At 38.1% G+C, this 23,493-nt stretch overlaps 1 protein-coding gene across 18 annotated transcripts in view; it reads right to left on the reverse strand.

The window, feature by feature from the left end:
• The window catches only part of CDC42BPA (CDC42 binding protein kinase alpha), a 193,384-nt gene that overhangs the window by 28,747 nt on the left and 141,144 nt on the right, over window positions 1–23,493 (reverse strand). For 9 of the 18 annotated variants that reach the window (XM_065058633.1, XM_065058622.1, XM_065058629.1 and 6 more), the window contains 11 exons: window positions 21,835–21,940; window positions 21,067–21,215; window positions 18,974–19,065; window positions 15,991–16,067; window positions 14,773–14,820; window positions 6,056–6,175; window positions 5,297–5,377; window positions 3,079–3,184; window positions 2,214–2,350; window positions 1,388–1,527; window positions 447–528 (listed from right to left, as the gene is read on the reverse strand). In XM_065058633.1, coding sequence (XP_064914705.1) covers window positions 447–528; window positions 1,388–1,527; window positions 2,214–2,350; window positions 3,079–3,184; window positions 5,297–5,377; window positions 6,056–6,175; window positions 14,773–14,820; window positions 15,991–16,067; window positions 18,974–19,065; window positions 21,067–21,215; window positions 21,835–21,940 — 1,138 coding nt within the window. Of the gene's footprint in view, window positions 1–446; window positions 529–1,387; window positions 1,528–2,213; window positions 2,351–3,078; window positions 3,185–5,296; window positions 5,378–6,055; window positions 6,176–10,895; window positions 10,935–14,772; window positions 14,821–15,990; window positions 16,068–18,973; window positions 19,066–21,066; window positions 21,216–21,834; window positions 21,941–23,493 lie in introns of all 18 variants that reach the window. The other 9 variants (XM_065058623.1, XM_065058632.1, XM_065058628.1 and 6 more) reach the window with 3 other exon arrangements.

Genomic DNA, 23,493 nt, shown 5'->3' on the forward strand with positions numbered 1-23,493 from the left:
TACCGACTACCTGATGAATAGGAGTTTTCAGAGATTCAATGTATATAAACAATGAAAATCTATAAAATAAAGACTTCAGGAATAACAGAACAAATTAAACTGAGAAGCAGAAGGCAATTTTAGGAAAGAAATTGTCAAAAGTCATAACAGAAGAATTCCACATGACTAACAGGAGATTGAGAAAAGTAAATCTTATTATAAAGGTTAAAAAAAAATAAAACCCGCGTAAAGGGGAAATGAGAGCTTGTCTAGATGTTCAAGTGCTATTTTTATAATGAAAATTATGTATGTACAGATCGTTATGCACTGCTGCAGCTGTCATGGACACCATGCAGCCAGAACGTGCAAAGGAAATTCAATACTAGCAAGCTGTCAGTGACTGGACACTGTACAACCCACCGTGAAACCCTCTACTTCTGGGTGACCAGGTTCAACGTAACACTTACCCTGAAAATACAGGGGATATCTTTTCGATTTGCATGGATGACATCGGAGGCCAAGACAGAACTCACTGAAAATTCTTCATCCCTTATGGAAACCACAAACATTATTGGAAAAGAGTTAGAGAGAGGAAAAGCTGTATGTTTTTTACTTATTTTTCCATAGTACCAATGGCTTTGTTTTGTGAAGGACACAATAAGACAGCACTAAGATGGAATTTTTAAAACTATCCTTTCTTCTTTTTTCTGCAGGTGACACTCACAAACACAATGTTAATTAATTTCTGGAAAATGTTGATGGAGATACATCTGTTCAGAGTATCTGTGTATTGTCTGTTTAAATTAAAACCTTTAAAACACTTAAAAAGTAAGACTGAACCAAGAAACCTCTCCAACTCTCTCATAAAAATCCAAACTCACTGGGGGAGGGACAAACCACTACGGCGGTTTGAGACTTCCTGGATAAACTAACCTAGTTCAGAGGTGACCTTTACTTGGTCGATTTGTCAAATATTCTCAACCTTCAGTGAAGCTGGTACTACTTCAGTAATACAGAAGACAGTGGGAGCAAACTATTTAGCCCTTATTAATCAAAAATTGTATTAATTTTATGCTACAAAAAATTTTTGCTCATCTTTCAAAACTCTATTCAACCCCAAAATAATGTATTTTTCTTCTTTATTCATTCCCTATCTTCTACGCAACTGAACAGATGCATTTTGGCACATGAAGTAGTAATGGCAGTTCAAATTGCCACATATGAACATGCAAGTGGAGTTCAGGCTAACTGAAAATACTGCTTTTTTCTGGAAAATTAGAGGCTCTCAACAAAAATTACAGTGTTTCATAAAAGCTCTGGAGCTTGCTTACTGATTTCACAAAAAGCAGAAAAAACCCCAACCTCCCAATGCCTCTGAAAAGCTCCCACTCAACACCAAACAGCTTACCTCATGTCTATGACCTGACTCACTATCACGCTGGGCTGGGATGCTTTTCCTTCTGCTACATCATATAGGAACAGTTTAAAATCACAGATCACTGCCAGTGCTCTCTGCCAACCTTTCTTTACTCCAGCTGGTTTTGGTACCTTTAGCAAAATAAATTCTGATCAACTCTCTGTAAATTTGCATGCAATCAAAAATCAAACCGATAGTAAAAAAAAAAAAACAAAAACCAACAACAAAATTCTCTCACCTAGGCTGACAAGTTTTCATGCAGAAATAACACTAAACAACATAAGCAATAACATGGGCGCAGTGAAAGCATCAAACACGGCCATACAGACAACACAATAGATTATTTAAAAAATTCATAGCACCAGATTCTCTGTTCTTATTTCACAAACTCCTTCAAAGCTATATAGACAAACAGAGAGAAAGAAACCCATCTCCAGTTGGTCAACAGGAATACAGCCAAAACTATGCCGAGTAATTTTTTTAGTATTTATGTACAAGTATCCACACCAATGACTCTGAACAGTACTGGCATTAACAGAAAGACTCAAAAACTCACAGGCCCTCAAGGATGATCTGATCTCTAGAGATGGACTATTCAAGACCAACACAAAGCACGATGGCTGACAGAGATGGAGAGAGAACTACTGTTGAAAATGATAAGAGCTGCTTTGTAAAAATTTAGTTCTCAGTTTCCAAACCGTTACCTTAAGGTAAAATTGAAGCCATCCCACCTAAAGCCCCAGTTAGAGTTTAATTACAGCTCTGGAAAGCAACAAATTTAATATACATGTCCCAAATGCAGCTACCTGATACCTACTCGGACATGTCCTTCATAAGCTGTTCCTATGCCTTTCTGCGGATCTATTCCCAAAGGTCCCTTGGTCTGTTCGGGAGGGATCGGACACACTGCAGGAGCCTTGTCTGCACAGGTCACGTGGCAAGAGAATCCACATACTTGGATGGAGAGGAAGAAAAAAGATTTGATGGTTACTTCTTGTGCAGTGCAAAAGCTATAATAACGACAATGACTTTTTTGACCAACAATTGAGTAGTTTAACTGAACTGTGCTATACTGAGGCAGAAGTTTAAGTCTGAGTACAGCAGCAGTTCATGCTTTTATGTACTCTAAATTCTGATTTTCTCATTTTCAGAGATGTACGGATAGATAGTCTGGCTTCATCCAGGTAAGAAAGAGCCTAACTAGAAGCTCACACTGAGATAATTTCTATGATTTCCTCTAAGCCCAACTCTACTAGTAAACAAAAAAGCTGGAAGCTCCTCTAAAGGATGAGTGATATGCTGTGAACATACAAACCTAGGATAAATTAGTCCTGGAAAGAAGTAAAATTGGTAGTGAATGTCAAAGCTGTCTGACATTTTGCCCAAAATCAGAAAGCAAAGCTGCTGTCATCATATTTGACCACTGACTGTGGCCTCTTATTGCTATTTTAAGTAAACTGAACTAAGCTCTTTTACCACCAACTGGAATAAGTATGTCCCCAGATAACGAAGTAATCTGTTACACAAGCTCTTCAAAGCGCTTGGCTCCTACTGCTGAAAGACTGAAGCCCAAGATTATATTCTGTTATTTAAAAATAAACAAACAGTAGAACTCCACATTATCACACAATTTGTGTCTGTAAGAACTTCAGTGCGCCTTTCCTGCTTTCCCAAGTGCTTACCTTCACAAGTACAGCCCTGTCGTATTAAACCGACCATCAGAGATGTGCATTGATTGCATTTTGTTGGTGTATTAAATGATTTCACTACAAACTGGTGGGCTTTAGGCTGTGAAACAAGCAGACAATGATGTTAGTATCTGTGACACTTCGGAAGAATGGTGTTTGTTTTTTTATTTTCACAGACATAAGGGTGCATAGGCACGTTTAATAAGTTAGCTCATTCGTGTTTACTGAAATGAGATCTGAAGCACAACACATGGGCTGAAAAAAATTCCTTATCCGTGCTTGTTATTTATCATTTAAACCATCCTCTGTAAATGAAACCATGGAAACTGGACCTTGTCTCAGAACACGAGTTCGCTTCCATTGCAGATAGGAAAGTTGCCAAAAGTACTCTGTTACACACTAAAAGTTGAACTTGTGTTTGTATGTGCTTGGTAGGCACTTGGTGGTCAGTCAAGGTCAACCCACCACAGCATCTTCCAAGCTACGATTTCAATGCCCCTCTGTAAGAAACATTGCCTTAGTTCAAAGCAAAATATCACACTTTTTCAAAATCCTAATTTTTATGCCAGAAAGCATGACAGAGTTCAGTTTTATAGTGTCAGGCATAAGCAATTCTCAGAACACCAAATTTAAAAGCACGAGTATAGCTGAAGTTAATTTTGAAAGGGCTTCTCACTAGTTCTTGGGAACACAGACTACATGAGTAAGTGTTTTAATTCTCTCTCTCCCCTCAAGGATGGCAGTGCTGATGCTATGATATCAAGGCTAAATTACTATATAATGTGGCAGTATGATTCATCAACAGCCTTATATAAAATCCAGGAAGCTGCTTCGCTTTTCTAAAAAACCTCCCAGCGAAGAAGCAACTGGTAGGTGGAGAAAGGATAAAGCACAGGGTGAACGCAAGGCTGCCCACACAACCTGGATAACGTATGTAATCTGAAATAAGAAAATTATGCAGACTCCTTTAAGGAGTAGGTATATTTAAATTTTATTTGCTGTTTTGTTTTTCACAGCATAAGATATCACTGCTAAGGGCTCAAACGTCATCCATATTTAATGAAAGTTTTACTGTTACAATGGCAGCTTTCTGTCTACAGATGGATGTCTTGTTTTGAAATTTGCACAGAAACAATACTCTTTAAAAACTGATCCAATCATAAAGTAAGAAGGTTAGGGAACATAATAAATTAGAAAGCAAATCATTACTCACTGAGCATAATATCTGCAAAAATGAAATTATGTGCACAGTAAAATGTGTTTCACATGATTCCAAGTGCACTTAGGGATTTTTTTTTAATTGATCTACTAGGACATTGCCAACAGAACACTGTCTGCTCAAACTTTTTAGCCTTCCTTTACACAAATAAAGTATTTTGCTACTTTGCAATTTATCAAAGCAGAGAACCAGATCCATTATAAAGACTTACTTCATTGATTAGTTGGAGAAAAACCGTCATTTTTTTTAAGTATACAGAATATTCCTAAGCCATCGAGGTACTTCTGAAACTTTTATGTGAAAATTTTTCCTTTAATAGCTTGTATCTTATTCCTTATTTTCTTGAATATCCGCAATTCACTGTGAATGAGTGTACACTGATAGACTTATTTGGCCAACATCAAATCAATTTCAACGACTGATGTAAAGTCAGTGTTTATGCAAGTAAAAACCCAGGAAAAATGGAATTCCTTCTCCCAGCCCAGTGCTGCAGTGCTGGCTGTGGCGCTCACTCTACATTGTGTACAAAAAATGCAAATCTATGGTTTCATTTTTGGCTTACACTTTGCCTTTCCTCAAAAACAAGCATGTAATTAGCACAAAGATGTGCTCATCTGAGACTGGCCCACAGTGACATCAGCTTTATTCTATGCAGAGGATAAAGGAGGGTTGGAAAACACCCTCTTTCTAGGAAGTCTCTTTTCCTTTCCACGTGTTCTGGTTCATTTACCTCTTTCTAATGTCCAAACTATGGTTTTTCCTATAATCAAATGCCTGCGTGGTGCTACAGTGGAACATCTAGGACAACTGGTCACACCACATAATATAAGAATGAGTGGTTTTAAATTTTAGAAAGCAACCAGCTTGCATATAAACAACGCTTCTAGTCATTTCTGCTAAGATTACTGTGATAAACAGTTCTCCTGAAGCTGTTGCCCAGGAGTGGTATTTTTTCCCTTACTATATATAAAATGTGAACGCTTGACTGAATACCTTTGGTGTGGAGAGTCCCGATCCAATATATGCCGTCCTCATGGTTGGTGTGTGAATTGAACGGGGAGGATGATCTGTAACCTGAACATAGTCCCCAAAGGATCAATAAGACATCAAATGCGCACTATCAAAGATAGCCTGAAAAAAGTAAAAAGACTAGAACATCCCACCCACCCCATCCCCAAACATACAAACAATGAAACCAAACACAGGAAAGGACTCAGAAAACCAAATCTTATTTCTCAGCAAAATGATGTGCAAGCTTCATCTCTTAAACATAAAAAATAACTTTGTATTATCTTTGATTGAATCTTTTCTAATTTAAAATAATCAGAGAGTTATATTTTTTAACAAGGGAATACATAATCATTGTTTCAGAGCCTGACTAATATTATGTATTGACAAGTCTTTCAGCAGGACTCCAAAACGCGCTCTTACAAACTACAGTATAACATTAACTTTGTGCCAACATTTCTTAAATATTCACAACTGAGGATATGTTATGAAGAGAGACCGTATCTAATAATTAATTCAACATAGTTCCCATCCCTAATTAATTAACTATATGTGAAAAGAAATGCAACATTCCCCAAAATGCAGTTCACCACTAGTGCAGAAGGCTATTTCACGGTCCTAAACAGTCTCTCTGCAGAGGAATGAGCTTAATTCTAAATGAAATACTTGCAATAGCAATTTTTATGAGTGAAACTGTTACTCCTTAAAAAAAAAAAAGACAAAAATTTGTCAACACTGAAGTACCTCAATTGGTTCAATCTCACTAGCTGTAGAAGGAGACCGTGATCTTGAATGGAGATGAGACTTGCTATCTTCATCCCGTGATGGAGTATTAGACAATGTAAAATTCTCAACTGAATCAATCTAGGAGAACAATTCAAGACAAAAAAAACAAGACAAAACAAAAACGAAAAAATAAATCAAAAGCATCATTAAGAAAACATTCTTGACTCTTACCAAAATAAGATATGGGAGCAGTAGAATTCCTAAGAGAGAACTGAGAGGATAGAAATTCAGTTTTAAGCAACTTCTTTAATTAAAGTATAAAAATGCAATGAAAATTATTGAATATGAACACGCCAAGGCTTCTGCTGAGAGGTGAGCACATGCATAAGAGCTGCTAGTTCAGGGGCCTGATAAACACTTGAGGAGATTTGTAATTCAGCATTTTCTAAACACTACTGGCTTTTCTCCACTGGTAGTAGACATTTGTTACCTTTTTGTTATCACTTTCTTAAGTGAATTCCCATATAGCCCATGGAAATCACTGCAAACATATTTAGGACAAAATAAGGAGAAAAGGCAAACACCGTATTTCCTTAGGTTAGTGTTAATTATATTCACAGAGAATTGCGGGGGTCTTTTGTACCCCATTTGAACTGCAAAACAATCCTTACCAGGAATACAGTTTCTTCAAGAGACTATTTTCCTAGTCAACTCCTTGATATAAAATGAAACTAAGCCCAACCCAGAACTATACCGAACAACAAAGTATATTGATATGACCAGTTATCTTGACTAACAAATCATCTTTTGTCAGCGCAACCGAAAAATCAGAGTGCAGGATTCTTCCTTGAAAATAAGACATCTCCACATCAAAGTTTTCTATGTAAATTTAAAAGAAAAAAAAAAGTGAGATGAGGATGCTGTTCCCTAGTAATAATAAAACGAAAAGCTGAAGGCCCACAGAAGGCTTCCATCACATGCCTGGTTTTTCTGGAGCAATACCATCATCAGTTTCCCACTGCTGAGGATTTGCCTGGCTTGCACACAAACTAAAATATGCATCAGCGCTTACAGAAAGCATGTGAACGTTCCAGTGTTTTTCATCTGATTTGTCACTGACATCACACTAAGGATTCCACAAACTCTGTTGCCTTTTGGGAATAAAATATATTGCCAAGCCATTCTTATACATGCATATACAGTCCTGTTCTCCAGAAACTCAGTCATGGTAGCGAACAGGTGCCATTGCAGATGTTTTTGTTTCTGTTTTTTTCTCCTTCCTCCCTCCCCACCCTTTTTCTTTTTCCTTTTTTCTTTTTAATAGTAGTGAGTTAAGTCTGATGGCTTCTAATTTCATCATGGCCTCCAAAAAAAATTATCTGGTGGAGAATGCTCATCAGCTTAATCAACTTAGGCATATTAAGATGCCTGCAAGGATTTCTGTAATGGAAACGGGAAATTCTCATACTGGGATACACCTGTTTTCTACACATAGATCATGTGTTTCAACCACTGAGGCAAAAATTCGCAGTAAAGCAAACATTTTGTGCTCAGATTTATCAGAAGCAAATAATAATTTGAAGCATTATTCAGTATTAGAAACATGGATGCTTTTAGTAGTAAATCCCCAGATACAGAATAGTTTCAATTATTTAAACTTTTTTTTAAAATCAAGTCTAAACATGGGAAAACTTGGAGTCCACTCAAAGACTGTTTAACCTCAAAAAATTCTACCTCCCTCTTAAAACTGCTATTAAAAATGAGCCCAATGAGTAACTACAGGCAAATATTTCAGAGCAAGAAATAGACATTCCTTTTCTTTTGCAAGTTAAACTCTGAGATCTAATCTATCATCTCATAAATGTTTCCAGATACTCCAAAGGCTTTCCCCTTCCAAGTAGCATCTGCGTACCAAAGAATTTTCATGATGTCTCTTAAAAATGTAATACAATTATAATATAAATGATGGAACCTTTCTGGAATGTGCTACAAAACCTTTGTGGCTGAAGACAACTGCTGAACCACTAACAAATATATTTTTGCTTTACTTGTGAACATAAAAAGCCTGCAAAACACACAGAACCTGATCTACTATTACAGGATTTTAAGTTGCCACCCCATTTGGACACACACAAGTATATGGGGCCAGATGGGATCCATCCAAGGGTGCTGGGGGAACTGACGGAGGTGCTCACCAAGCCACTTTCCATTATCTATCAGCAATCCTGGCTAACTGGGGAGGTCCAAGTTGACTGGAAGTTGGCAAATGTGACGCCTATCTACAAGAATGGCTGGAAGGAGGATCTAGGGAATTACAGACCTGTCAGTCTGACCTCAGTGCCAGGGAAGGTCATGGAGCAGATCCTCCTGAGTGCCATCACACAGTGCATACAGGACAACCAGGAAATCACGCCCAGTCAGCATGGATTTATGAAAGGCAGGTCCTGTCTGACCAACCTGATCTCCATCTCTGACAAGGTGACCCAACTAGTAGATTGATGATTAAGGGAGTGGAGCATCTCCCTTATGAGGAAAGGCTGAGGGAGCTGGGTCTCTTTAGCTTGGAGAAGAGGAGACTGAGGGGTGACCTCACTCATGTTTATAAATATGTAAAGGGTGAGTGTCAGGAAGATGGAGCCAGGCTCTTCTCAGTGACAACCAATGATAGAACAAGGGGCAATGGATACGAACTGGAACACAGGAGGTTCTACTTAAATATGAGAAGAAACTTCTTCACAGTGAGGGTGACAAAACACCGGAACAGGCTCCCCAGGGAGGTTGTGGAGTCTCCTTCTCTGAAGACATTCAAAACCTGCCTGGATGCCTTCCTGTGTAACCTCATCTGGGTGTTCCTCCTCCGGTAGGGGGGATTGGACTAGATGGTCTTTCGAGGTCACTTCCAATCTCTGACATTCTGTGATTCTGTGATGAGGGAAAGGCTGTGGAGTGTACTTAGATTTCAGTGAGGCCTCTGACACCACATCCCACACCATTCTCCTGGAGAAGCTGGCAGCTCACGACCTGGATGGGTGCACTCTGTGATGGATCAAGAACTGACTGGATAGCTGGGCCCAAAGAGTTGTTTAATGGAGTCAAATACAGTTGGTGTCTGGTCACGAGAGATGTTCCCCAAGGCTCAGTATTGGGGACAGTCCTGTTTAATCTCTTTGTCAATGATCTGGATGAGGGGATTGAGTGCACCCTCAGTAAGTTTGCAGATGACACTAAGTTGGGTGGGAGTGTTGACCTGCTGGAGGGTAGGAAGGCCATACAGAGGGATCTGGACTGGCTGTATTGTTGGGCTGAGGCCAATTGTATGAGGTTCAACAAGGCCAAGTGCCAGGTCCTGCACTTGGGTCACAACAACCCCAGGCAGCACTTCAGGCTCAGAGAAGAGTGGCTGGAAAGCTGCCTGGCAGAAAGGGATCTGGGGGTGTTGATTGACAGCAGCTGAACATGAGCCAGCAGTGTGCCCAGGTGCCCAGAAAGGCCAACAGCATCCTGGCTTGTATCAGGACTAGTGTGGCCAGCAGGACTAGAGAAGTGATTGTGCCACTGTACTCGGCACTGGTGAGGCCCCACATGAATCCTGTGTTCAGTTTTGGGCCCCTCATAATAAGAAGGACATTGAAGTAATAGAGAGAGTGCAGAGGAGGGCGACAAAGCTGGTGAGGGGTCTGGAGCACAAGTCTGATGAGGAGCGGCTGAGGGAGCTGGGGCTATTCAGCCTGGAGAAAAGGAGGCTGAGGGGAGACCTTATCACTGTCTGCAACTACCTGAAAGGAGGTTGTAGCATGGAGGCTCTTCCCCCAAGTAACACGTAATAGGATGAGACGAAATGGCCTCGAGTTGCACCCGGGCAGGTTCAGATTGGATCTTAGGAAAAATTTCTTCACAGAAGGGGTTATCAGGCACTGGAACAGGCTGCCCAGGGAAGTGGCAGAGTCACCATCCCTGGAGGTGTTTAAAGGACACATAGATGAGGCTCTTACGGACATTGTTTAGTGCTAGATTTAGGTTATGTTTGGACTCAATGATCTTAAGGGTCTCTCCCAACCAAAATGATTCTATGATTCCATGATTATTAGATCTAGGGGGCATTATTGCTTGTTTATTGAATATTCAGTATAAATGATTCATACACTTTGCTATTCCTATCATCATATGTGTATAAAAGAAAGAAAAGTGGCAGTATGACTTGAAAATGGACATAGCATACATGGTACCAATTCAGTCTGACAAAGCTTTGATAACACCATGTTTAAAAATCCACCTTAATTTTTGAAATGTCATAGAGCTTTCCAGCTTAACAGACAAAAATACATCCAATTCTGTTTTCCTTGTATGAATTTTACCTGCCCTCCTTGAGGCTCCAGTTTACTCAGGTCCCCACTTCCCATTTATTTACCTCTGTACTGTGATATCTTCTACCATTTCCCATGACATGCCTCCCAAATGCCAAACTTTTGCTTTCTATAGGGAATTCCCATAACTCAACACATGGCCCCTGCTAAGGGCAAGGGAACAAACAGGCCCTCATGTGACACTTGCACATCTTCCCAACCTGCATCTACCTCATCTGCTTTCACAAATAATTTTCATATTGAAATGAGAAAGTACCCAAAGCATCTTCTCAGTTACTGTGATGTTCTACCCACACGATTACCAAATGAAATACCCCAAAAGCTTATAGCTCACAGCTGTAAAACGAACAAAAAAATAAGCACAGCAGCAGCAGCAAACAGCAGCAGCAGCACAAGACATGCAGTGAGGTAAATACACAATCCATACATTAAACAAAGGCATGTACACAACAGGCAAAAAATAAAGGGCCACATAGAGTAGGACAGCCTCTTACACGTCTGCCTTTGTTAGCTGGAATACAGGAAGGAGAGCGCTTTAACAAAGAAAGGAGGAGAATATGTTACAAAACCAAACAGTGACACATATATCAGCTCAGAATTCGTCGTTCTCTATCTCCAGAGGTAGTGTTGAGACACACACAAAACATGTTAGCTTTTACAAGTATTTTGAAAACAAGGCAACAAGAGGAAAGAAACGTCAAAAAACCCGAACGGTTATTTTAAAGCCTGTAATTTTACACTGGACAACAGCAGTGAAACTGCAGACCACGTTACACTATCTCTGTATTTTGAACAAAATTAATAAAACAACCTCTTGTAGGTGCAATATCACAATTTAAAGTACCTTAACAACCAGAATTATTCTAAACTTAATTGTGAATGTGAAGGTAGAGTCAAGGCTCTCACCACACACTACTATGGCTTATTCTGTTTAGTATTTAATAATGAGAATTCAGAACAGGATTTATTCTGTGGTTCAGATTTGTTCAGTCTGACCAAAGCCCATGGGGACTACATGTGAGAACAGACTGCAGGATTATTTAAGAAATCTGTTTTTACTTCATAATGTGTTGATATCAGGGGAAAAATCACATTTTCTAGCAAGTGGGGAAAATATTTTTGTCAAGGGAAAACGGGATTCCATTTTGTTGTTATTATCTAATCACAAATTCACCTTTAAATAAAACAAGTCAATTGCTTCTAATAGCTAGTGAGACACACAAAGATCCTTCTGGAAAAAACCCAAAATCCAACACTTCAATTATCAGACACTTCTAGTGAACACAGGAGACTTAACACCTAGACGATGTTACTGAGAGACAGTCTGCAACACACAGGAGGAACAGCGCCAAAGATTTAGAAAAGATTATATTAGTCACTGGGGGTGACTTCCCTCCCCATTCAAATCAGAAATTGGGGACAGCAAAACCCATTCTCGCTCTCCTCGGCACCCTCCTGTGCGCACAGGAGAGCGGATCACTTCCAACGCCTGCGCTTTCACGGCTGTGAGGATTCAGGCACCAGTTCTGCCAACCTGACCAAGTATCTGTCTTTGGCTCAGAGGAGGGATGATAGCTGAAACCAACAGGGACCACTACTCATCTAAACAGCAAGATACTACTTTTCTTGCCCAGCATCCGCTACAAAGGCTACAGGGTGGGGGGACATCTGTTTTTATTTCTCTCCAGAAGAAATTGCAAAGCTACCATTCTCGTCATCGAAACAATCAGAATTAACTCCAGTCATTCATGGAGTGCTATAAACAATTACGTTATTTGGATGGCAGACACACAAGACATACCCACCCCAGTAAACTCCAAATGTAATCAGTTGGCACAACTCAGTGCTGCTTATGCATCTATATGTGAAATAGACTTCAGAGATCTTGCAAAGACCTAACTGCAACTGCATATTGTTGTATACTTCCTTTGTCACTCCATAATAAAGCACAGAGTTCAGAGAAACAACACAGGCATTAGTAATAATTTACTTTGTTTTTCTGGTTACATGAGAGAACTTTGCAGAACCCATCAACATTGCAGCATTGCACAGGTCTGACCTGAGCACTTCTAATTTTTCTTTGGTCTTAATATAAAGAATCCCCACACTTGTCAGGTTTGACTGAGCACAGATTAATTCTCCTTGAAACACTGCAAGAAACGCTGCCCTGTAAAGTAAGTCCTGTCAAAAAGAGACACTGGAAAGAGGATGAAGGTCACATCCAGTGGGAAGGGGTTTTTTAATATCCTTGTTTTAATTTAAGTCTGCCTAATCCATTGATATTGGACCAACTCAATGAGCTAAAACATAAATAACCACTTTGATAAATCAGAGGTTATACGTTATCAGTCTCGCTGTGAATGAATCCAGTAGTGGTCCAATAAAAGAAAGATGCAGAAATGATTTCAAGCACAACTCAATTATACCACCTTTCACCTACTAACACAGTCATCAGCTTTACTTCTCTTTCTAAGACAGGTCACTCAACAAGTCTTGTATTTGTCTGCAAGGTACCGTTCCCATCTTTGAACAGGCAACTCTCTTCTTTCGCAGTTCTGCCAGGTGAGAAAGAAATCTGCCACGGTGTTAGAGACATCAGCCCCTGGCCAGTCCAGAAATGTACTCTTGCCCAGTAAAACCAAGAAAAAAAATGCTACTTTTGGATTCGGACTGAAGATGCAACAGGGGAAGTGCAGTAAGCCATCCACATGCAACAATATACATATTAATAGCTGGAATTTTACCTAAGACTCAAAGATGCGTATCTGAAAAGATTTGATCTGGGCAGACCAATCAAGAAGAATGTCCTAAAGGATGTCTTAGACCAGTTGAAAATTATTCACTTGCAAAGATAGAAAAATATATTATTTTGTCTAAATGCTTGTGAAAAACCATGCTGCCTTCTTTAAAACAAACAAAAACTAAAACCAAATCCAAACCAACAACAAACCCCCCAAACGCAAACCCGAAAAAACCCCCACAAAACCCACAAGAATAAATAAAGCATAATAAAGCACTGATGTCCTTCAAAATTAACTAGACAGCAACCAGGAAAACTTCCTTGTCCTAAGTTTGCCCTTGCAAAATAGAACAATGTCAGCTACTCTGACACACATGTACTCTCTTTCAACAGGTTTTAGGAGAGAACGTTGGATATTTTTAAAGGTAACAGAACCTGCTGATACAAACTATGTCTTCCTAATACTAACACAACATAGAGAACACCCTTTTAATACAGATAAAAGATAGAAATATTATTAATTTATTCTAGATTTAACATGACAGGAAACTACTCTTTTTTTTTGGTGTAAGAAAATTCCGACAATATCAGTGAGACAAGGTTTTTTACATGCTCTGCAAAAGTGCAGACAAATACCTTCTACTATCATACCACAAATGTACCTCCACATTTTGTCTAAGGTCTGATTTACAGAAAATAAGCACCTAGAAGAAAAGCAGTCTTTCAGAGTTTGTGAAAGGACAGGCAATCAGTAGAACAGGCCCATATACTATATGTTGTTTGTTACACCCTTCACGCACACATGTCTAGCATAAAATTAGTTATATCACATTATAATGCAAATAGGGTTATACTATTTTAAATATGTCTATACACATATATACAAGCACACACAGACATACACACACGATGCAGCTACAGAGTTGTAATGGATGGTTCTCTACCACGGATGCACAGTATACACTTTGATTTTAGAAAGCTTATTATTATTTACTTTTATATGCCTACTACTTCAGTTTGGAAGCAATATAATGCAGTCAATTTTCAGCTTTTATGTCAATTTCCTTAGTATGCAATTAACCGGGGTAAATATTTAAACACTGTTCTGACAGAAAACTAGCATCTCAAATGGCAATAAAAAGTACTAAGTTCACTTCAGTTGTAATTAAAATCACTTCTTGCAATATCGACTAATAAAGAGACAATATTTTATTTGAGCAAACAGAAGTTAACCATATGCAAGGAAAATATTTTCACTGAAGTGATCAGAAAACTTTTAGATACAACTAATGATAAAGTAATATTATGAAGCAACAGAACTAAATGAAACAAACATTGCAGTGATTTTGGAACCATGTTCCCCAAGCCATATCAGTAGATAAGGCCCACTTCCCCACTACAAGAACTATTTGCAACTAAGAATTCTTTACCTCCATCTAAAGAAAAACATTTACTTTAAAACTGAACAGCTGCCTACATAAATAAGTGTAAGTATGGTACTACAGAGATATTCTGTTCCCCGCTGCACTTGCAGATCTTTCAAGTTGACTGCATTAATGTCTGAATGTTCCAAATCAATCAACTGGTATCTCTTATTGAGGGATTTACTGGTTTGAAAGTCAAAGACTTACGTCATCCATAAAATCAATCAATGAGGATGAAGAGGAGGAAAAGGAATCCTATTTTAATGAAAACAGCAGTAAAAAAAAAGAGAGAGAGAGAAAGAGATGGATGAAGAAAACTGTTCAACATAAATAAAAGTGCAAAAATAAAGAACTGTAAATACCTAGTGCCAGTAGTGGTTACCTCAGTAAGTTCTCATTAATTGCCTTTCATAGACAATTAATCAATAAACTCCCTGTGTAAAACCAGATGTTTTCCCAGCTTTCACTCAATGAAATAATATTCCTATACCTCAAGAAAATTTTTATATTGAAAGTAACTTACAAGATAAAGAATTAAAAAGCAAATTTAAAAATTGTATTAATTGTGAGGATTTCAAGAGAGAACAATGAATTAACGAATACACAATGAAAAGAAAGTACATTTTGGAACATCAACAACACCAGGGATGATGCTCTTTCATAGCTAAATGTGATGACCTTGTACACTCATCAGGAAAACAAAAACAGGAAAAATTCAGACCAATGTATAACTGTAAAAGTGGTGCCTTGTCCCCTCTGAATTCAGTTTGACCCAATATTTCACCTCAGCTGTTCTTTTAAAACAAAAATTATTACTGTTAATTAAAAAAGTGAGAGATGAAATATATCGTGTCGTTTCAACTGTTTTCTTCCAGGTTTTCTGCCTAAACTGGTCTTTTGCCTAAAAGTGACAAAGGAACTAAGCAGATTTATTTTTTAAGTATATAGGATCCGTGAAGAGGAGATGACTAGTAATTACCAGGATTTTACAGATCTCTGCAAAACGTACAGAAGATGAAAACAACCTAATAAATATACAGTATCAATGACTTCATGGAATATATTCAAGCATTTTTTACATATTTTCTCTCACTTTTACCAAACCAGTATCCATGTTACTTAGCATTTTTCTGAATACAAAGAAAGGCAACTGGAACAACTATGCTTTTCATGTTCACGACAAAAATCAGGAAAACTTCTGCATACAGGATTGGAGAGAGAATTCACTATGATTACTAGTGGTCAAGAGAAGACAGACAGCACTGTAAATCACAAACAATTGTCACATCTTTTCGCACACAAACATAAATGGGCCAATATGATAAAAATACATTAACAAACTCTCAGGAAATATGCACATAAAACCTGCACATAACAGCAGGAGTTCTATTGACTAACAGAGAGTTAGAAGAGCTGTACACTTACTTCAAATTGATCCAGAGCAGAGGTAGGCGCATTCAAAAATGCCAAGAAAGAATTCTGTGAGTCTTGGTGCTTTACACCTAGAAAACAGCAGCAAGTCTTTAAGCTACAGAAAAAGTGACCTTTTCATGGAGGACCTTTGCCTTCCTGAATCAGGGTTTGAGCATCCACCTGAGCCACTTACATCTTTTTAAATGAGTTGTCACATTTGGTCTCTTTTCCAGAGTGAAAAATAAAGATGCTTTTTCTTTTTTTTTTTTTTATAGACATACACCCACTAGGCAAGCACTATGTGTTTAATTAACCTTTTCCAAGCTAGAATGTGTGTGGTGTGAATTTAACATGAAAACATACTGTATGTACTGTCCATTATGCAGAAGGTTTCTGATGTGCTTATCTCCATTTGCCACACGCACTGCGTGACGTATGGGCACACACACTACTGCAGCGGGTGTCATCCCTGCTCTGGTGACACGCTGGGCAGGCCACCGCGACAAGACCAATTCAGCCAACAGCGAGAGGTTCCACAAAAATGTGCAGAACAGGGTCTCTGGGAACACACTGCATTTCCAAATAATAGGGGATCCTTGACCCACGCTCTATGCCTCTCTGCCCCCTCTCACTTTTGAACGTCCAGGGGTAATACAATCCCATGTAAACTTTCAAATGCCTCTGTTCCTAGATACCATTTACATGGTTCTCAGCCTGTAAGCAGAGCGGGAGCGCTGCATCCGCAGGAGCCGCAGAGGCTGGCATGTCTTGACTGTTACTTTAAGTTGCTTCAGCTGATAACATCTTTTTCTTTTCAAGCTGCTGTGCGGGTGTTTATAAATCAGAGATGTGTACAAACTCTAGCTTCCTGAACGCTATAAATACATTATATATATACACTTATTATGACCAGAGCCTGTAGGGCTGTGCGCAGCCTAAAAGACTGATGCTACCAAAAGTCACTTATTCTTTTTAAAAAGTGTCAGTTGCTCTAACTGGCTATTCTCACCCTGTTTGCTCTAAATGTAACTCATGGTGAACAAAGATTTCACCAAGAATCTTTCCTCTTAAAAATACAAATACATTGAAACCTCAGTAAAAGACTAAAAACAATTCTCAAATTACCGGCTACTTCAGAGAATCAATTTTAATAATCTTTTTCCCCACCCTAAGGTTCTGGAACACATTTATAAACAGCAAAGTATTCAAGTGCTAATCTAAGTAACCCCTTCCTAGAGATCAATCACCATACACGGGAATTTACTCTACCACTGTACATTGACTTCATTTGAATCCTCTATACCAGGGGTGTCGAACTCATTTCCACCGGGGGCCACATCAGCCTCGCGGTTGCCTTCAAAGGGCCGAATGTAATTTTAGGACTGGATAAATGTAACTACTCCTGCATTTATACAGTCCTAAAATTACATTTGGACCTTTGAAGGCAACCACGAGGCTGATGTGCCCCCCCACCCGCCCCCCGAAAATGAGATTGACACCCCTGCTCTATACAGTTCATGATCCAAACTTCAATATATTTCTTCTTATAAGAGAAAACCAAGTCTAAAGATAATAAGGATTTTGGATTATGGTGTATTCCTATCAAAATATTTCAATAGTTGCAGTAGAATCTTAATTATTTACTTCTGCCAAAAAGCATAATAACTAACTTCTATTTGAACTGTACATTTTCTTTCTACTTCGTTGTTTTGTTTTAAGAAAAGAATAAATGTTTATCTCTATTTTCATAAAACCAAAAGTTTTAAACACTGGAAAAAATACAGGGTAAAATATTAATCAAAAATTCTTAACAGATCATTTAACACAAAGGAAGGTTTCTGAAGCTGAGTAACCATGCATAAGATTAATACTTAAGACATTTTGAGAATCTATAGATGAAAGCTAAACATGACAAAGCATTTTCTCCAGGGAGATGCTATCAGGAGTTCCTCTGCAAGCACTTGGAAGAAGCATTATCCCAGCATCAGTGCTAAGCATCAAGATGAACAAATATCAGTTCCCTAAGTCGTCTTCTAATCGGCACCAATAATTTTTTAACTTTCTGTATAGATGTGTATTGTTTTTACAAGTCAGCAAGTACTTGGAGACCTATATATAGGAGATTAATGTTAACTACAATACATTATTGATTGATGTGCCGTTAGGTTGCAAAGGCTGAACAATATTTGATATCCCTATGCAGCCATTGTTGCCAGGGTTTTGAAACTTTGGAGTTCAAACAGTTCCCTACAGAAAATCAGACAATTCCATTTGGCCTGAAAATACACTTCTTCCCATGAGACTGATAAGATACAAATATTAGAGCTACTACAGGAACTGCAAAAAATCATCCAAATAATTAATCACCTATCAATTAAACCTTTTTTTTTTCATTTCAGAATTACCAAAAAGCCTGTTCTCTCAGCACCAATATGAAATACTGTTAGATAGATGCACTAGATATCCCAAAACATACTCTTAATACCACAAACATGACCACACTGCTTTACTACGTGGTTACAAATCCAATCAACAGAGCCATCCCAGAAGCAAATGAAAGCTGCAAACGCCTCCACAAGTGGTTACTCTGTGTAGACAGGCCCAAAACATTCAGAGATGAAGAACACTATGATCAGTATTCAAGTCTAAATACCCTCATTCATCATAAAGGAGAAAAAAAATTATAAATACACCGACACTTTTAACAGTTTTCTGGCAGAAAATCACCATACGCATGCCAAATAAAAATAATGCAGTTCCAACTCAAATAATACCTTAATGGTTCAAGCATATTAACAAAACTGAAGCGTATTACAAGTCTGTATTAGAAGTGCAAATGCAGCTGCTGTGGGTACATCTTGATATGCAATTGTTGTGCCACATTTTTATGCTGAAGCCTGTTGGTATCATATTTTAGTTGCAAGGTGACACTTAATCGATAAGATGTACCCACCAATATGAAACATGTTATTTACTTGGATATCAGTTGCCATACCCTTTTCTGATCTAAGCTCTTCCGTCTCCTTTTTCAGCCTTTCAATATCTGCCAATAGTTCCATGTTCTTCTTCTCAGATTCTTGCAATTTACTTCAAAAGAATACAAACAAAAAAACTATGTAAATATTTAGAATCCATTATACAAGTAGCTTTTTTTTTTGTTCAGCTTTGCATGCTGTTTAACAATTAGTGCCCAGCAAGCTTCATGATGTCGTGAAATGCAAGAATTAATTCAGAAATCCATGAAGACCTGTTTAGCATGGTATCAAAAAAACAAAAACAAACCCCACAACACGACCACAAAAATCCCACAAGCAATTAGTTGCCTCTGTTTACCCATTAAATAGGCTTGTGTTTCTAATTAATGAGTAACTCTGTAAGCCTGTATCCTGTGAATGAGAAAAAAGAGACCACATGTACTTTTATGCTTAAAAATTGGGGTTTTTAAAATTTGTTAATTCACAGTGCCTGTGATACTTAATTAACTATGATGAATTATTTTTCTTCTCTGTTACTTTACAGTAAGTTGTTTAAGTGCTCTCTGATTCACAGCTCATATGTAACGCTGTGCATTTTGACAACTCTCATCCTCACCTGTCAAAGCAAACATTGGTTCTGTTCTTAGTGGATGGTGAATGGTACTGCCTACCATTGTGCTACCTGGCCTGAAAAACACCCAGGTAAGGTGGACAAGGTATTCCCTCTTGACAGGTAACACACTTGAATCTCAGTTCTGTCCAGCTCCTTCCCTAAAGCTGCAAAACAAGCCAGGGCTCCTCAAATATGACTGAAGAGAAATTGTTCACTTTGCTTGTATTTGAAATTCCTACACCACATCCCAGCCCCTTCTCTGCTAGAAACTATTTCCATGCCTTGTATTGTCTGTCTACGTGCATAGACACTGCAACATGACAGAATTGCTACTGTAAAAATCGGTTTTGTAGGGAAAGCAGTAAGAGGAACAGAATGAGTGTGCATCTAAGATGTCCTACTTCAGCTCTAGTGCCTATTTCAACCTACACCAACTCAAAGACTAACATTGCACCCCCAGCCCAGTGGGATTCAGAATTTAGAAATGTAACTACGATCCCATCATGTTACAGGACCAATTTCCTTTGTGTGGCACATTTGCTATGCTTTAGTTTAAGACAAATTACAACATACCACAGGAACTATGCAAACAACATGTAATTTGTATTTGTTCATATTTTTGTATTTTATCTGTTAAAATCTCTTCACTTAATAGAGTTAACAGCTTATAAAAGCAATCAGAACCAGAGCTAAAGAAATTCAAGCCTTTCTTTTTCAGCCGGACTTCCTTGCAAATGGTTAGCAGCAGTGCAAGCTTATTCGTAAACAAACCTTAATTTGAGGGGTTTTCTTGTAGGCATAGCAAAGCTCATATTTTGTCTTTGATTTCTCTGTCCAAACTATCAAAGAAACAACAGGGACCAGTTTCAAGTGTGCTATGAAGAAGTCTCATGCCACCAGAGCTGTGTTCACAGAGCTGCAGGGGGTTTCCACAGTTTTTTTGGGCAATGCTGAGCTGAGCTAGTTTGAAGATGGAGACCTAGAAATGAAATGTCTTCCTCCTAATCCCCTGCTTCGGGCATTCACACAACTCAGAATAAACTTTGTAATTTAAGGGGGTGGTGGGGAGAGAGGCTTGAGGAAGGAATAAAAGAATTCAAAATCTTCCATATGCACATCTTATTGCTGTGCAAATCAGTATGCAGTAATTTATTTTTGTCAGTTAACCCGATCCAGCTACCCACAGAATGGAAAAGAGTATGTTCTAAGATACCAAACTTTGCTTGCATTTGAACTTGTTACTACAACTAGGAGAGATTACATTATTAAAGAGAATGTGTCCTCTCAAAGTATTCGAGATTTCACATTTTCACAGTAAGTGTTTGTTCAGCTGCTTACACAATGAAGAAAGATGTGGTCTTTTTTTTTCACATTTGGATGTAAGAAACAGGCATATAATTCATTATCAAATTTTGACAGATAAGATAGTTGAAATCATGATTTGATGACACTCCCTGGGACGTATCAAAGTGAATTTCCATTAAAACAATTCGGTCTTACCACTCTGTAGAGATACAGGAAGCTTTGACTTTATTCAGCTCATCTTGAATAGCCTGTTTGGCTCGGATTTCAGCATCAAGAGCAGACTGTAGCTCCAGCCTTGCAGACATGTCCAGTTTTGCAAAGCGGCGCATCTTCCATGGCATGTCCTAATAAACAATAAAAAAAGGGGAGAAGAGTAAGAGGAAAGAAAGCAGACAATGAGGAATGTAATTAACTTCAACAACTACGTTTCTCAGTGTATTATGTTCTTAACAGGAGAGTTCATTAATTCCAAAGTAATCTAAAATTTAAAAATTGAAAGCATATTGTTATTAGTATTATTATTATTTTTAAACTCAAGTACTAAATAGGCAAGATGCACATCTTATGCTGCCATGATCTCAAAAGCAAAGAGATTTTGCAAATTCTAGTTTTGATGTGCCTCAATTCAAACGACAGCTATGAAGGATATTCACATTTCACAACAGAAAGATTTTAAGGCTTTCACGACCCAAAGTATAGATTTCCTTCAACAAATTAATATATGATTATAAAGTAGCTACTTGAACAATACCATAGATAAAATCACATTATAAATATATTGGTGTTCAATTAATTGATAAACAATAAATTTGCTATTCGATTATTCTCAAGGGAAGCTCCAGGAAGTTTTAATTTTTGACTAACACGGAGTCTACAGACAGGTTATTACTGCAGTTGAAACTATCAAATTAGTGTTTTTTTTCAAACAACAAAAAAATCTGTCATATGGAAGTAGAGTCTTACTGTAGCTCTTGCACCCAAACTGGAGTTTCTCAGGGCCTCTAGTTCTTCTGTCATTTTAGAGGCCAAGGCTTGAAGATAACCTCGAGCATCTTTTTCATCACTTACCCTAAACAATTACATTAGAAGAAAAAAGTGTTTTAGCTATACAATCTAAGAAAAAAAAAAAGTCCCTTCAACAAAATAGCAAACAGAAAAATAAAAAATTAGAATACAAAGCAAAAATCATAAAAGGATACAAAACCAACCAAACAAAACCAGAAAATCACACAAAACTAAGCGTTTTCTTCTTTGCAGAGTTCCATTAAACAATATGCATCACTAAGACAATGAATAAAGATCAAAGAACTACATATCTAAGTAAGTAATATATGTCTTAACATAAATATCAGCTACCTGAAATTCAGACTGTGGGAAAGAAACCTTTTGGGAGTCAACCTATTTTTAGGGAGTAAATTAAGACAAAGTTTATATCCAATAATGAACAATTCAACCATCCACATAATATTGGAACTAGAGGTTGACTCCCCTGTTATCAACTGACTATGAGAACCAATAGTTAGGATCAAACAGTGAAATTATTTCAATAAACAATAATTAAATAGGGAGAGTCTAATTCAAATGTTATTAAACAGCATAAGCCAGAAGAGGCTCTCTCATCCCCTGAGCTTGCTTGTTTTCAAGACGTGTTTTCTGGGTGTAAAGACATCAAGGAGAAGACACGTCTGATTTTCAGATTCTTTGATCATCAGTTACAAAGTAAAAAAAAAAAAAATAAAGGCAAAAAAGCTTTCTGAGATTAATCACAGCAGAAGGTTCTTTCTTTACTTTGCCTCAGGTATTAACATAGAAAAGAAAGTTGCGAAAAAACTGCCTTGCCGAAATTAAGTAGCTTATGAAAAACCTAAAACAAATGAACATAAAAAAACCCCACAGCTTGATCACAGATCTACCCACACAAACCACAGAAAGGTTTGCCATGTGCTCCAAGTCATCAACCTCAAAAAGCGTTAAATAACTTACACGAAAGCAGGAAAACAGTTTTTCTGCTTCATGGAAACTAACTTATCCTGATCTTTCCTTAACAAATGTAATCCTGGGTATGCTGGACTGGAGTGGAGAGTTGTCCAGAAGGACAAATTTGTCTCTCAGGAACCTTTCTGCAGAAAGTGATTACCCGTCCAGGACTACAAAGCAATGTAAGTTTCTCTGGCTGATACTATGGGGCGCGTACACACAGTAAACAAAGAAATTGTATTACTTGCAAATTTACCATTCATGAATAAAAAGAAAACAAAGTTTCAACAAAGATTTATAGATAGTCGCCAGAGGCAAATGAGAGAGATGCTCAGAGAGCACATACGCTGAACTTGCCATGGGCAAGGGAGGAGCAGAAGAGCTTTCCCACAGTGGTCGTAGGGCAAGATCCTGATGCCAAAGCTACGGGCTGAACATCTACAGGATGCAGTGACTTCTGGTTGTGCAGCTTAAGATTTATATAAGGAAGATTGCTCTACTACAAATGAGGCTAATGCAAAAGTAGCAACCATTTACCACAAAGCTCACACCCAACATGAAAAAGTGAGCGCTTATTCATGCTTTGGGCGTTATCTTCTTTGTCTCCTGCTTACAATTTAGTTCAAGAGATGAGGAGAAGCTTCG

This window comes from Columba livia, chromosome 3 (assembly GCF_036013475.1).
Source record: "Columba livia isolate bColLiv1 breed racing homer chromosome 3, bColLiv1.pat.W.v2, whole genome shotgun sequence".
NCBI classification, from domain to species: domain Eukaryota; kingdom Metazoa; phylum Chordata; class Aves; order Columbiformes; family Columbidae; genus Columba; species Columba livia.